At 42.6% G+C, this 13,703-nt stretch overlaps 1 protein-coding gene across 1 annotated transcript in view; it reads right to left on the bottom strand.

Annotated features, from left to right (window-relative positions):
* Window positions 1-13,703, bottom strand: part of BMP6 (bone morphogenetic protein 6) — a 92,826-nt gene that overhangs the window by 12,523 nt on the left and 66,600 nt on the right. The window contains exons 3-4 of the mRNA XM_048072067.2: window positions 1,321-1,469; window positions 279-476 (exon numbers count right to left, since the gene is read on the bottom strand). Coding sequence (XP_047928024.1) covers window positions 279-476; window positions 1,321-1,469 — 347 coding nt within the window. The remainder of the gene's footprint in view (window positions 1-278; window positions 477-1,320; window positions 1,470-13,703) is intronic.

The raw sequence follows: 13,703 nt of genomic DNA on the forward strand, positions 1-13,703 counted from the left end.
TTTTAAATATAGCATTTCACATGGCATGATTCTAGGCAAATATTGAATTTGATGGCTGTGACTTCACACAGCGGTTTGTATTCCACCCTGGGTTTGAAAACTCCTGTAAATTTACTTACATGAGACTGCCACTCCCATCCCATCACAGATACAACCTGTGCCCCCAAGGAGGGGCACCCCACCTCACATCCCCCTTCTTGCTTTTGCACACCAATGCAAACAGGAACATCACAAGAGGAGGCCCCAGCTCCCAGACAGAGTGGGTGTTTCATGATTACCTGTGAGAGTCGACACCCTGGAAACATCCTGAGCCTGGGTGGAGCGGTTTCGACTCTGCTGCCTGCGCCTGCTCGTCGCTGACCTAGTGGTCCGGACGTGGACTTCACTCACTTTAAAGAAGGCCACCATGAAAGGCTGCTTGTCATAAGGGCCATCTCGCCCTATAAGGCCTGCTTCTCTAGGATTTACACTGAAACCTTCAAATGAAACAGAAAAGTTTTTGTTAGAGGAACTACACAGTTGGATTGCTCTTTCCAGCACTGCAGTGCCCCAATAAACAGGATTGCCTCTCTTCTTGATCATGCTGTTTCTCTTTTATCATTAAACCCTCCCCTCCTGCCACCATGACCTGTGGACATTTTTACAACAGCAACCCATCCACCCTGGACAAGAAGCTCCACCATGGCATCTGGCTCTTTGGTACCCCCTATGCAATCTCTACTCCATTTTAGGCATTAAACAGGTATAGAGATAGATATATAAAACACAATGCCTGGATGTCTCAGGACTGTTTAAGCAGCTGCCAGTGACTGTCTCAGTGGCTGTTTAAACACAAGGAGCAGAGATGGAGCTAGGAGACCTTTGGGGAAAGTAAAGGGCAAAGAGAGGTGCTTTGGCCAGGAGTACACAGATAGGCTCTCAACACATTTGGGGAGGTGGAGGCTGGCACTGCATTTTCCTCAGGGAGAGCAGTTAACAGTCCTTCTGTCTCATTTGACCCCACAGTTGTACCAAAATCCAGGATGGAGTGATAAGAAGAAAATATAAGGTTGGAGGCCAGTTCCCACAGACATAAAATGTCATTGTTGTCTTTAGTTGCCATCTGCTCACTTAGATCTTCTCCTTCCCTACTGCTTATCCTGCAACACTCAACCTCTTACTGTCTTACATTCTCTCCTTTTCCACCTTTCAGATTTTCTGTGCTCTGTGAAGTGCCATCATTACAGCCACCCGCATTAAAACTGGACGCTGTTAGCACCACTTCCAAACAGCATCCAAGAGGCTCACGAGATGACTCATGTTAACTGGCCCATGGCCTACCGTCCAGGGTCACCACGCTCAGCTGGAGCCCCATGTTGTGCTGAGGGTTCATCACCCACATGTTACTGGTGGCAGTGACATCAAACTCCAGCCATCCCTCCTCCGAGGCCCACACTGCCCGTGTGTCCAGCAGAAACAGGTCAGAGGATCTGCAGAAGAAAAAGCAATGACAAGACAGTGATATCTGGGGTTTTCTCCCCTGGCTAACAACCCCCAAAATCTGCCTGTTTGTAACCAGAGTTTTTCCACAAGATGCATGTGCTTCTGCATGTGAAATTCAGGATCGCAAAGGTTTTTCCACTGTTTTCTAGGCTGGAGGAAAGGAATCTCAGTCCTTAGGTCTTGGTGTTTTTCTATCAGCAAGAGATTCATAAGTCACTCTTCTTCCTGAAGAGAGTAATTCTAGCCCTGGCAGGACAGTGGTCAAATTACCAGCGTTTCCAGGCATTCAATGACTTTTGTCAAAGGGTTTTTGTGGTTTCAGTCCAACTTTCACAAGACAGATCTACCACAATTGATAACAATAAAAACAAACAAACAAAACAAACAAGCAAACAAACAAAAACAAGTAACAGGCCAAACATCAAACAGTGAAGCAAAATGAACCCTAAAGACATACGGTCCCCTAAAGACATTTTGCTCAGGTTTTGCAACATGGATTAGAAAGTGTTGTTCCAAGGATGTTGGTACTGGGTCTCCTTCATGGACTTCAGCTTCAAATGCTATCAAGTCTGTGCCTTTTCTGCAGGATCAAACAGACACTAAAATTCAGTTCAATGAAATCAACTGCAGAAGCACCCAGAGAAATCCCACTTACATTTTCTCACTGTATTATATGCATAACTTTCACGTGCAAAAGAGCTACAATTCCTATCCTTAACCTATTACCAGCATCACAAAGTGGATACCAGGCATCAGTCCCAACTTCACCTGTCTCTCTCTCTCTGTTGATTTTTTTTTCCTGACAATAACTTAATGGAAATGAAAAACAGGATACCTATCTCTTCAACCCATCAAAGGTTAACTTCAGAAAAAAAAGTTTTGATTGAGTTACACTTTATTTTTGGCCAACTGCTATGTCATACTGCCCAGCAGCTTGGTTTACATGAGATCACACATGGAAAAATAAGCACTTAAGTATATTAGGGCTTCTAGTGTAGCTATTTTTACAGCGTGGAGGCTTTCCTCTGCCTTGCTGGTAGCCGCACACTCTGTGGTTGACTCAGCAGCCTTTCCCACAGGAGTCTTTGCCATCGCTCCTCCAGCAGTAACAGGGTTCAGGAACAACTCTGACCTTCACCTCAAACAGCAGCAAGTGGCTGGGGCTAGCCACCTGCTACATGTTTTGGAAACCTTAAGGTTGAAAGATTTGGGCTTTCCCAGGCAGGTATGTAAGCTGAGGCATTGCTTACAGGAGGCTGCAAACAGCACCTGCAGCTGACACTACTTTTCCCCTCTCTGGTTAAGAGAGAAATGAACTGCTAGATCATCCCTACCTCTAACTAAGATTTACAGATTGGTCCTCTCCAGTGCTTGACATGGTCTATATCTGAAAAGTGCCTTTCCTAGAAGCTGTTCTGACCTACCCCCTCACATTGATTCCTTTTTGGTTTCCCATGCCCAGTTTCCCTTCTCTAGGTGCCATACGTTCCCTTGCACTTGTCTGCTTCAGACAATGCCCCACTGAAGCCTCCAGACTGGAGCAACTTCAGCATTATGTCCGCCCAAACCAAACAGGTCTGGCTGCAGAGCTGCTGGGAACTCTGTGAGAGCAAACTCTGTATTCACCTTCATGAACATTCAAGCACACAGAATTAGTCAACTCTGCACAAATTTGAAGAGGAGGCTCAGTCATTAATACCCATTGCCTTGCACTTTGTGAAGTCACGTGGCCATCACAGACATGTAAAGCCAGAAAGGAACACAAGGACCTAGTCCCTTGCTTCTGAACTCCAGGTAGGATTAGCTACATCCACGTCACTCCTGAGAGATGTTTGCCTGACCTGATCTTCAAGTTTTCCTGTTTTTGGAACTCCACCATCTTCCCAGGAAGTCAAATATATTTCACTTGAAGGTGTTTTTTTTAAAAAAATAAAAATAATTACCCACAATATCTAACTAAAATGACACAACAGCCTCCCCTTCTTAAAACAACACCAAGTCTTCAGTCTTTCCTTGCAAGCCATATTTTCTAGACTTTAACTATTCTCACAGCTATTCTATAGACCCAGACTGGATCAAAATCTCACTGATGCTGAGTACAATGGAAAGAATCTTCATGTGTTTCTGAGACTGTACCTCTACTCATACATCTCAGAATAACATTTTGGCTTTTTCACAAAACTCACTGTTAACTCATGATCACCTTGTGATTCACTATAATGCTATTCACTATGATACTAATACTAATAATATATATAATAATATAATTAACTATAATTTGTGCTGCTGCACTGCAACATACCCAGTCACTTCCTAAGGTGTATTTACATCACTGATTTGTCGTGCCCAAATGTAATTTTCCTTACTATCAGATCACACTTTTTTCCCCAGACTGGACCTTCATCACTATTAGTTTATTTAAAATACAGACTTGTCTTCCAGTGGGTCTCCCCCATCTCAGTGTCCTCCACAAATATAATGAGCAAACTCTCAGACCAAGGTACAGTGCTACCAAATGGGAACGCTCCACCTTAGCCCAGTATCTCACACTGGCTCTGGACAGATTTAAATGCCTTTGTAAAACAGCAAAAAAGTGACAACTGGGCTTTCCAATCCAGTTAACTGTTGGCCAAAAAAAAAAAAAAAAAAAAAAAGTTCATACACAATTAATTTTCAATCAGCTCCTCTATTTAACTGGCTTCTGATTTGTGTGAGTGGATAAAGCCAATGATGCAGATTCACCTCACAGGTACTGTAGGTCACATCTGTAATGTTCACAGGTAACAAGTCCTAATACTTAAAGTCTGTTTTCAGTTAATGTTTGTTACCTGAAACTTGCCAGGCTGCACAACATTGTCTAGTAACTAGTAGCATTTGTTACTAGTTTTGTTTTCAGCATGAAGATTAAAAAAAAATAAAATTAAATTAAAAATCACCTATTTCCAAAGACCAAATTAAGGAAAAAAAATGGATTTACTTAGAGCCTGTCCTTCCCTAGAGCTGCATGGCAGAGAAATGTCCATGCTGCTCCTGACAACAAGGTGTACAGAGTCTGATGCTTGAACAGAGACTGAGAGGTCTCCCAGGCTAGGTGGAAGGGATATTACGTCCAACCAGATGGGGAAGGGTGAAGGCCTTGCTGTGATGGTGGGGGACACGTGGACACACAAGGACCAGATGAAGAGACTCTGGAATAAAGCAAAGTCTGCAGAGAAAAAGGAGTAGAAAGTACCTGAGACCACTATGTACTCCGTGAATCAAGCCTGTTATTCCCGAGCCAGCATTCCAACTATATAACAACTATTATGTAACAACTATTGTTATATCTCACTGTTACTACGATGCTCGACCATCTCACCTTTATTTTCAGCATGCCTAACCTGGATGAGTTTAATTAATGAATTCCATAATAAGGGTGTTGCAGGCATAACATGTATTATTAAAGGAAAGCAAGTGTGTGGGAGAAACTGTGGCAATGAGCTAAAAAACCCTCCTGAGACAAGAGCGGACATTAAGTGGGAAGATGCAAATTAGGAATTCCTAACTCAAACCAGGAGCTCTGAGCTCTGGATCAGGGCCATGCAGTATGGTCTCAAATCCCAAGAAAGAAATGGAAGTCTTTCCGTGGCGTTCAGAGGACTCTGGAGGAGGACTGGGAAGCTAAGGTCAACAGAGCAATCACAAGTGGCTGCAATAAACAGAAAGAAGTACACAATTTACCAGAGAAATGTGGCCTGTGTGATTCAGAAGGCAGTATTTAGCTCCAGTGTCCCCAGAGAGCAATATGATTTGTAGGATATAAATATCAAATACAACTACTATTCTTAACACCGGCATCCCAATCATGTACTCCAGGCATTTATAGGAGAAACAGCTTGCGTTTAACTCCAGTTCCCCCCTGTCCCCCAAGATAAATATTTTGTTAACTGAAACCTCTGTGTAAACCTTTCAACAAAATGTTTCTGGGTGTTAATTCACTTTAATTGAATACTAATTAGATTAGAATTTAGTCAAATTAGTAACCAGGTCAAGTGGTTAATCTCAGTTGCTATACTTAGTGAAACGTTTGCATTAAAATAATTTCTCTGTTCTGGGTACACATTACAACATGGAACTTTGCTACAGGAAAAACACCAAAGCTATAAAAAGCTGAATTTAAAGAAGCATATGTTGAGCTAGGTTTTTTTAGTTTCCCACCCTCCCTGGCCTTTTTTCCCTGATCAGGCAGAAGTCTTACAGGGAGACAGTGAGAATAAACAGAACTCTCACCTTCAAAATGACTAAGTTAAAGGCCTCTTATTTTAATTACAGAGCTCAGAACAACGTTTTTGGCCCAGCTTCAAAGCTCGCAATTACCCAGGTGTTTAAAGGATTGTTACGCATCAACAGCCATTTACCAAAGCATTAATTACTCTAAGTCTCTAAAACTTTCCTCAGCTGAACCTTTTTGTTTACTTTTCTTCAAAGACAAGTTGACATAATAGTCTAGACTGCCTAACAGCAGTTTTTCAAAAGAGAATTTTGAACAGAAGTGTGTGGGATTTACATTTTGATTAACACACTTTCTAAATACTCTTCTGTGTACACTGGATCAGAGTCTTTAGCTTGTACAGATACTGACCTTGTATAAAAATTATTCTGTACATTGCAAACTACCAAGATTATTTGCTCTTATCAACTAATGACAAATAACTGTACTCACAACAGATGCAGCCTTACTGAGTTGAATGAAGCTCCTTGTAGATAAAACCTTGAAATCATCACAGCCTTTTAAAAACTTTGAATCCACCACCTTTCAAGAGATGTAAGTCCTACTGTGATTTTTTTAATGTTTATTGCTTGTAGAACATATGGTATATGCAGCTTATATAGAATAAAGTACTGTCAACAGATAATATATAAAACCTTAACAACTTAGCATGTCTAAATGACCATTATTGCAGAGAGTTAAAAGCACCATGGAAAATCTCATCCATCAGCACCCGTTCATACACAGAGCTTCAAGGAAAGGAATGCCAGCACCTGCAATGAGCTGCCATGGAAAGCGAAGACAGTCTCTATCATTTTAGGGAAAAGAAGAAAAACTCAGTTTAACTGTCTTGAAGAAGCTATACCATCTCTGGGCCAGGGGAAGAGATGTGCATGTCCTATAAGAATTCGTTAGAAATAAGGAAAGAAATACTAGGCACTGTCAGCCTGCAAATGAAGCTACTTCCAAGATGGAATAGGAGACCAGCAACTGGGAACTAATTTGCAGGAAAAAGCATAGAGTGGAGCACAGGGACACACCAGAATGGAGAGGTAGGTAAGCTTGGCTTCACACTGCTCACACCACCAGTGCTCTGTTTGATAAAATCTCCCATGTGTTGAAAAAGCTGTCCTGTTTTAAGGCTGCATCTGGCAGAGTGGAAGGTGAGAGCCCAGAGATGGTGGACATGGTCCCCCCACACCAAGACTAGGGGAAGCTCAGCCTACGTGTCCGTGATAAGCCCCAACAAAGCCAACACTGATATTTGAGTGCAAAGGTGTCTCCCCGCACCCAGCTCAAGGTTGTGAGCTCCACAGCTTTAGGGAATGAACATTTTACCAACAGGAACAGTAAAAAAGAAAAAAAAAAATTGTCTGAAGTCAGGATAGGACACATGTTTCTCATTTCCTTGATTAGGATATAAGGACACCAAGGGACATTCTAGTTGTAGTAATAATTAAAAGTACTACACCTCAGCATTGAAATGCAGTTTGAGCCATGAAGATGGGGGAGAGTGTAAATGGGAAGTATTTATCTTTAAGAGAAGAAAGAAGGCAGTTATTTATATAGCATTTTTTAGTTTTGGTAGAAAAAGCCAGCTGGTTATGGAACCGGTAAGTCTCATCCAGAATAACTTTGACTTTTAAACTACTAAAAACAACCACCCTAAAACACAACAAATCACATATGCTTGGTGGGAGTTGAACTGAAATGCTGACAGACACTTCTCTATAGCATCATGGAAACAGCTCTATCATATACAAATATATGCACACTATATACAAACCTGACCCTAACTTGAAACAGATTGATGCTAGCTTTGTCATTTGTGTTACACAACCCAGTCCAAAATCTAGTTGAGGACAGATATTTATTTTCTAAGCTATAAACACTGCCGGCAAATCAATTTGCCCTTTAGATTAGAAGCTCGGATCGTATTTGTATAAATATCCTGTTGCAAAGAGGAAGACTTTATTACCACTGTAACTGGCAGCTAAAAAAAATGATGACGGCCTTAACTCTTGAGCAGCTGTGCTCAGCAGAGGAGCACAGTCCCTGGACGGTGGCTCAGGAGGGCACGCTGATGCCCACATACGTCTTATCACATAGGAAGAATCTTTCTCCAGTCCTCACTTTTCATTCCAGGTGCAAATGAAACTGTTTAATAAACTTTGACCATTAAGGTACCGTATCTTCCTTTGATCACTAGCACAGGCCACTGTGTTTTTCATAGATCAGTGGTTTGGACAGTGTGGGAGTGTTTTGAGGTCTGCATTAACAGGATATTTGCACTTGAAAACACACTGATGATCCAAACCAAGGACTAACATCTTTGATCAGCCACAAACTGCCTTCCCTCCTCACTCCTGACCTGACACCTCACTGGGTGAGAGCGAGGAAGCTTCAAGAAAGAAATTAATGATCTGTTTCCAGAGACAAACTCATTTCCTCCTTTCCCTTGCAAAGGTTTTGCTTCCATGGCAATCCATGCCCGAAAGGTATCAGAAGTCACAGAGGGCTTTGCTGGTCTCCCCCAGAACTGGTGCTTCACCTCAGAAACAAGCCTACGCGTAGCTGTGCATCTGTATCACCACAGGGAGGAGAGCACAGCTCCCTCCTGCCCAAACACAATGTCCCCACAGCTGTGCCCAAGGTGGGACAAGCACTGAAGAGCTAGCACCACTTGTGCTCCTAAACTGATGCTTTGGCTGACCTCCCTGCTTCTGACACATACCAATAAAGAAAAAAAATTAAAAAATTCCACACCAGCCTTCAGACAGCCTGGTCTCTGATGGGCAGCAGCACTGGGTGGACACATCATTGCCCATTCTGGCTCCCACCATCAGCCACCACAGCCCATCTGAATGCCCAAATCCACCCCACCCAGAGCAAACCAGAGGCCACCCCAGCACTGCTTCACACATCTCTGCTCCATGCTGTCAGAAACCCATGCTGTCCTGTCCTAAAGGTTTCATTAATCTCTTCACCGCGTCCCACTGGCATCTCCAACAGTTTGTGTTATGACAGAATGTGGCTGCTAGCCGTGGTTTGGTTATAAAACAAAAGCTTAGTTTCTAGGCACTATTTTTTTTAACCTTACAAAAGGGTGGAAGGAATGGAGAGATGAAAATATTATTGACACAAGTGAGTCAGTATTAAAAATGTTTTCTTTTTGAAGAGAGAATGTTCTTAAACCACACTGTCCTCAATATGTGTTTCATTGCCTGGAGACTCCACGAGCATCGCTTCCATATTTCTGATTGCTTTTAACACAGAGAGTGCCGAGTGGCTCCCTGAAGGTTTCCTGCTGTTTCAATAAGCATTGATCTCTGATCATCCACTCTTTGTGTATGCCCCTACCTAGGAGACAATCTCAAATGGCCCTATATAATCCTTGTTTTTAGTCTCATCTATGCTGGCTGGCAAAAATAAGTTTGATAATTTAGTAGAAGGTAGAAATTTTAAGTCTCAGGTTTTGTTTCGTTTGTACTGTGCCCTAGGGAATTACCAGTAATGCTCTGTGATTCTGCTAAGTAGAACCCATGCTTGTATTGCAGTCACATACTGACACTCTTACTCCCCTGATGATCATTTTTTTGCTCAAGTAATACTGAATTAAGCCACTTCATTATACTTCATCAGAGCACAGGGATACTTTCATGCTGTGAGTTTAAGCTGATGATTTGTGGCTACCAAATCTTCCTTTTTACTTATCTCCTGCACTACAAAACTCATTTCTTTGAGAGGAACGTGCAGGTTTTTTTTTAATTTATATATTTTTTTCCTCGGAGGTGCACACTGCCTTTCTCTTGGGAAGGGCTGGTTAAAACCTATACACTCCAGCTGCGCCTGTAAGAATTATTTGCACCTGATAATATTTTATTAGCTACAAATAACTGTTGCAGACAACTGTTAACCCCGTAAAAGCCAAGATTAACATAGTGATTGCCACTGTTGACTGAACAAACATCATCTGTGGCCTTCAGAGATGAATTTTCCTGACCAGAAGGAGGACTTCCCAACAGAACAAGATGAAGAAAGGTGCTACTTCAACTCCTTATGTTTTACCTGCTAGCTCATGAGCTAGACTTTGAGATCTGTACAGACTCTTCTTTATGCAATAAAATGCTGTCAAAGGTCAGGAAATATCAGGCTGTTATTCAAGCCATTATTCTAAGGGAAGTGTGACAACTTTTTTTTTTTTTTTTTTTTTTTAAGTCAAAGGCAGCTGTTTTTTTCTGGCTCATTATATGTCTGCTAAAGTGCAGCAGAAGCCTTCCAAATATTTAACAAGTTTCTTCAAAAAATAGTGCTATTTTGGATTTTAACCTTCTACCATTTTCAACAGGAAAAGAAAATATTACACTCCAAATTAATCCACTGAGACAAAAGTAAAAGCAAGTGAACTGATGACAAAAATAAAAACTGCTCAAAGAATACAGCTCCTTAAGGCATCCCAGAAGAATCTGAGGAAAAAAGAAAATCAATATTTTTTTCCTCCATGAAGAGATATTAGAGAACAACTAAATACAATGTTTTAGTATTAGCATGGCTATATGTTTGAATCTACAGCAGCAACAGCATCCAGCAAAGTCAGAATTTACACTGAAGGGAAGGCTGAGGGGTGGTAAGCAGCTTCTAAGATCTTAATTGTCTTTTAACAGCTGTATATTTTTAATATAGAGAGAATAATTACTAGAGAAGACAATATATATTAATATATATACACTTTTATATAGATACATACAGAGAATACCTACATGCGTACATGTTTATACACAAACGTATGTTTTCGTATGTGCTTTTATATTCTGTATATACATGAAATAGTCCTTTGGGCCAAAAGTACAAAGGGACATCTCCTTTTACAGCTGCAAAAATCAATGAGCCATGTTTTGCCCCTCTCTGCGCAGACGGTGTGACACATCCCGCAGTCTCATCCGAAGCGTGAGTTCCTTTAGCCAAACGTCTCCCTCCTTCCCACCAGCAAAAATAAATAAATAAAAAAAGAAAAAGAAACAAAAAGGGAGTCTGGAGGGAATGGATGAGTCAGAGGTTAGTAATGAACTACAGACACTCATCTCTGGGTCAGCAGTTCATGCAGAGCCCGTGGCAGGAGGGACGGTGAACTGTTGGTGGTCTGGACCTAGAAGAAGTTGCCTCACCATTCCCAGTCCCAACGGCATGGCCAGTGGTAGCGGCAAGAAGGACCATGACAGAAGGGAACCAAAAGACCCAAAATGTTCACCAACTCTGGGCTGAAAACTCCCTTGTGACCTCCATCTGAGATGCTGCCTCTGCCCTGTATGTACAGAGGTCTCTTCACCTGGCAGTGCCCAGCATTCATGAAGGCTGAAGCACCCAGAGCCAAGGGATGTGCACTGAGCTTCACCACGCACATTTCTGGCGTGTTTGAAAAAAGATACAAGGTGACAGTATAGTTTTGTATAAAAAACCAACAGCCACCTTCTGAACAAATATTTTATGAATTTGTTAGGAAGGAGGTATGTCTACCTTGTGCTTTATTGTCTTTCTTGAAGTGCATTACTCGCTTGCTCAGTTTGCTATAAAATAGTGTAATATACACATAAAAGTTGACATTTCTTTTTACAAGAGGCAACCTCAAACCTGACATGCTCTGTGTCCTGCTTTGTTGACCATCACAAAACTGCATATCTACCACTTCCATAGATGCTTGGTAGAGATTTTCCTCCAGCTCCAGAGATGGGTTTGTATTTGTAAAATCTAAAATGGACCAACACTCACAATTTTTTAATCTATGAAACCATAAATGAACAATACAGCTAATATCTATGGAATCTGCATGACCGTCTGACTTTCTTCAGTTCTTTAAGTGGGCAGTGAGGTAACATTACCCCAGAAGACATGCCAGCCAACCTGCAACTCAAAGGGCAAAGGGAACAACACTACTGTAAAACACATTTTTTTCACTAACAACTATATATGCAGTATTTCTCTCTATTTCCCCAAAGACCAGAGTCCCCACAGAAAAACTGGTAGCTGTTTGATGAACTCTTCATCAAAGGTAGATTCTACAAATGGTATCGGGGAAAGGCTGAAGAAAGATGGGCCAGAAAGGAAAACATTTAGCAAACCTTCACGGAGAAGAGATGGAGTTTTTAAAACACAGTTATTTCTGATTTCCTTTTTTATTATTATTATTCAGCAGCAGAGTAACAGTTAAAATCCTGACATCCTGACATGCTTCATCAGAAGCAAGGAAACACTTTTGTACCACAGCATTACTCTGACATTTAATAGACCACGCGTTCCCCAGCCTTGCATGTTCCCTCCCTCAACAGAAACATTACTCTTTTGAAATGAATCAATCAAGTTTACACTTTGGGTTTTTTCGTCTGTCAGTTTGTACCCTCAGAGCCTCTCTCTTTCACCTTCCTCATGGCCACTGAAAGTCCAGGAGTGATTTTATCCCTGCGTCAGCATGCTGAATTTTATTCTGCTCTATTTACCTTAGCATCAACTAGCAGACAGCAGGTCAAGGCTGCAATAATCACAATCAATTACAAAAATGCTATGATTTTATGCTGGTAGTATCAAGTTGAAAGGAGATACATGGACTTCAGTACGCAAGAGCAATGCAAGCATACATCATCTTTGGTTTAAAATTCTGTTGCCTTGCATCAGATTCTTGCTGTATGCCAAGACATCAAAAAGGTCATACCGGGGACTTCCTGTGGCTGAGCCCCAGTTAGTGCACTGCCATGCCCCTTTCCCACAAGGGAAGGACTGTGCAGTGACATGTCCTGTTCACGTGTACCAGACTGGTTACCATCAAGCATTCCTCCCAGCATGAACGCCCATGCTCAGACCTCCTGGGGACAGCACATAGCAGCACAGAGCAACAACCTCTCACGGAATCACAGAATCATCTAGGTTGGAAGAGACCTCCAAGATCACCTAGTCCAACCTATGACCTAACACTAACAAGTCCTCCACTAAACCATATCACTAAGCTCAACATCTAAACGTCTTTTAAAGACCACCAGGGATAGTAACTGAACCACTTCCCTGGGCAGCCTATTCCAATGCCTAACAACCCTTTCAGTAAAGAAGTTCTTCCTAATATCCAACCTAAACCTCCCCTGGTGCAACCTTAGCCCATTCCCCCTCGTCCTGTCACCAGGCACGTGGGAGAATAGACCAATCCCCACCTCGCTACAGCCTCCTTTAAGGCACCTGTAGAGAGTGATAAGGTCGCCCCTGAGCCTCCTTTTTTCCAGACTGAACAATCCCAGCTCCCGCAGCCGCTCCTCATAAGACTTGTTCTCCAGACCCCTCACCAGCTTCGTTGCCCTTCTCTGGACTCACTCAAGCACCTCCATGTCCTTCTTGTAGCGAGGGGCCCAAAACTGAACACAGTACTCGAGGTGCAGCCTCACCAGAGCCAAGTACAGGGGGACAATCACTTCTCTAGCCCTGCTGGTCACACTGCTTCTTATGCAAGCCAGGATGCTGTTGGCCTTCTTGGCCACCTGGGCACACTGCTGGCTCATATTCAGCTGACTATCAACTAATACTCCCAGGTCCTTCTCTGCCAGGCAGCTTTCTAACCACTCATCTCCCAGCCTGTAGCATTGCTTGGGGTTGTTTTGCCCCAGGTGCAGGACCCGGCACTTGGCCTTGTTGAACTTCATACAGTTGGCCTCAGCCCATCGGTCCAGCCTATCCAGATCCTCCTGCAGAGCCTTCCTACCCTCGAACAGATCGACACACGCACCTAACTTGGTGTCATCTGCCAACTTACTGAGGGTGCACTCGATCCCCTCAACCACATAATCAATAAAGATATTAAAGAGAACTGGCCCCAGTACTGAGCCCTGGCGGACTCCACTAGTGACCGGCCTGGATTTGACTCCATTCACCACGACTCTTTGGGCCCGGCTACCCAGCCAGTTTCTAACCCAACGATGCGTACGCCAGTCCAAGCCAC

This window comes from Anser cygnoides, chromosome 2 (assembly GCF_040182565.1).
Source record: "Anser cygnoides isolate HZ-2024a breed goose chromosome 2, Taihu_goose_T2T_genome, whole genome shotgun sequence".
NCBI lineage: Eukaryota > Metazoa > Chordata > Aves > Anseriformes > Anatidae > Anser > Anser cygnoides.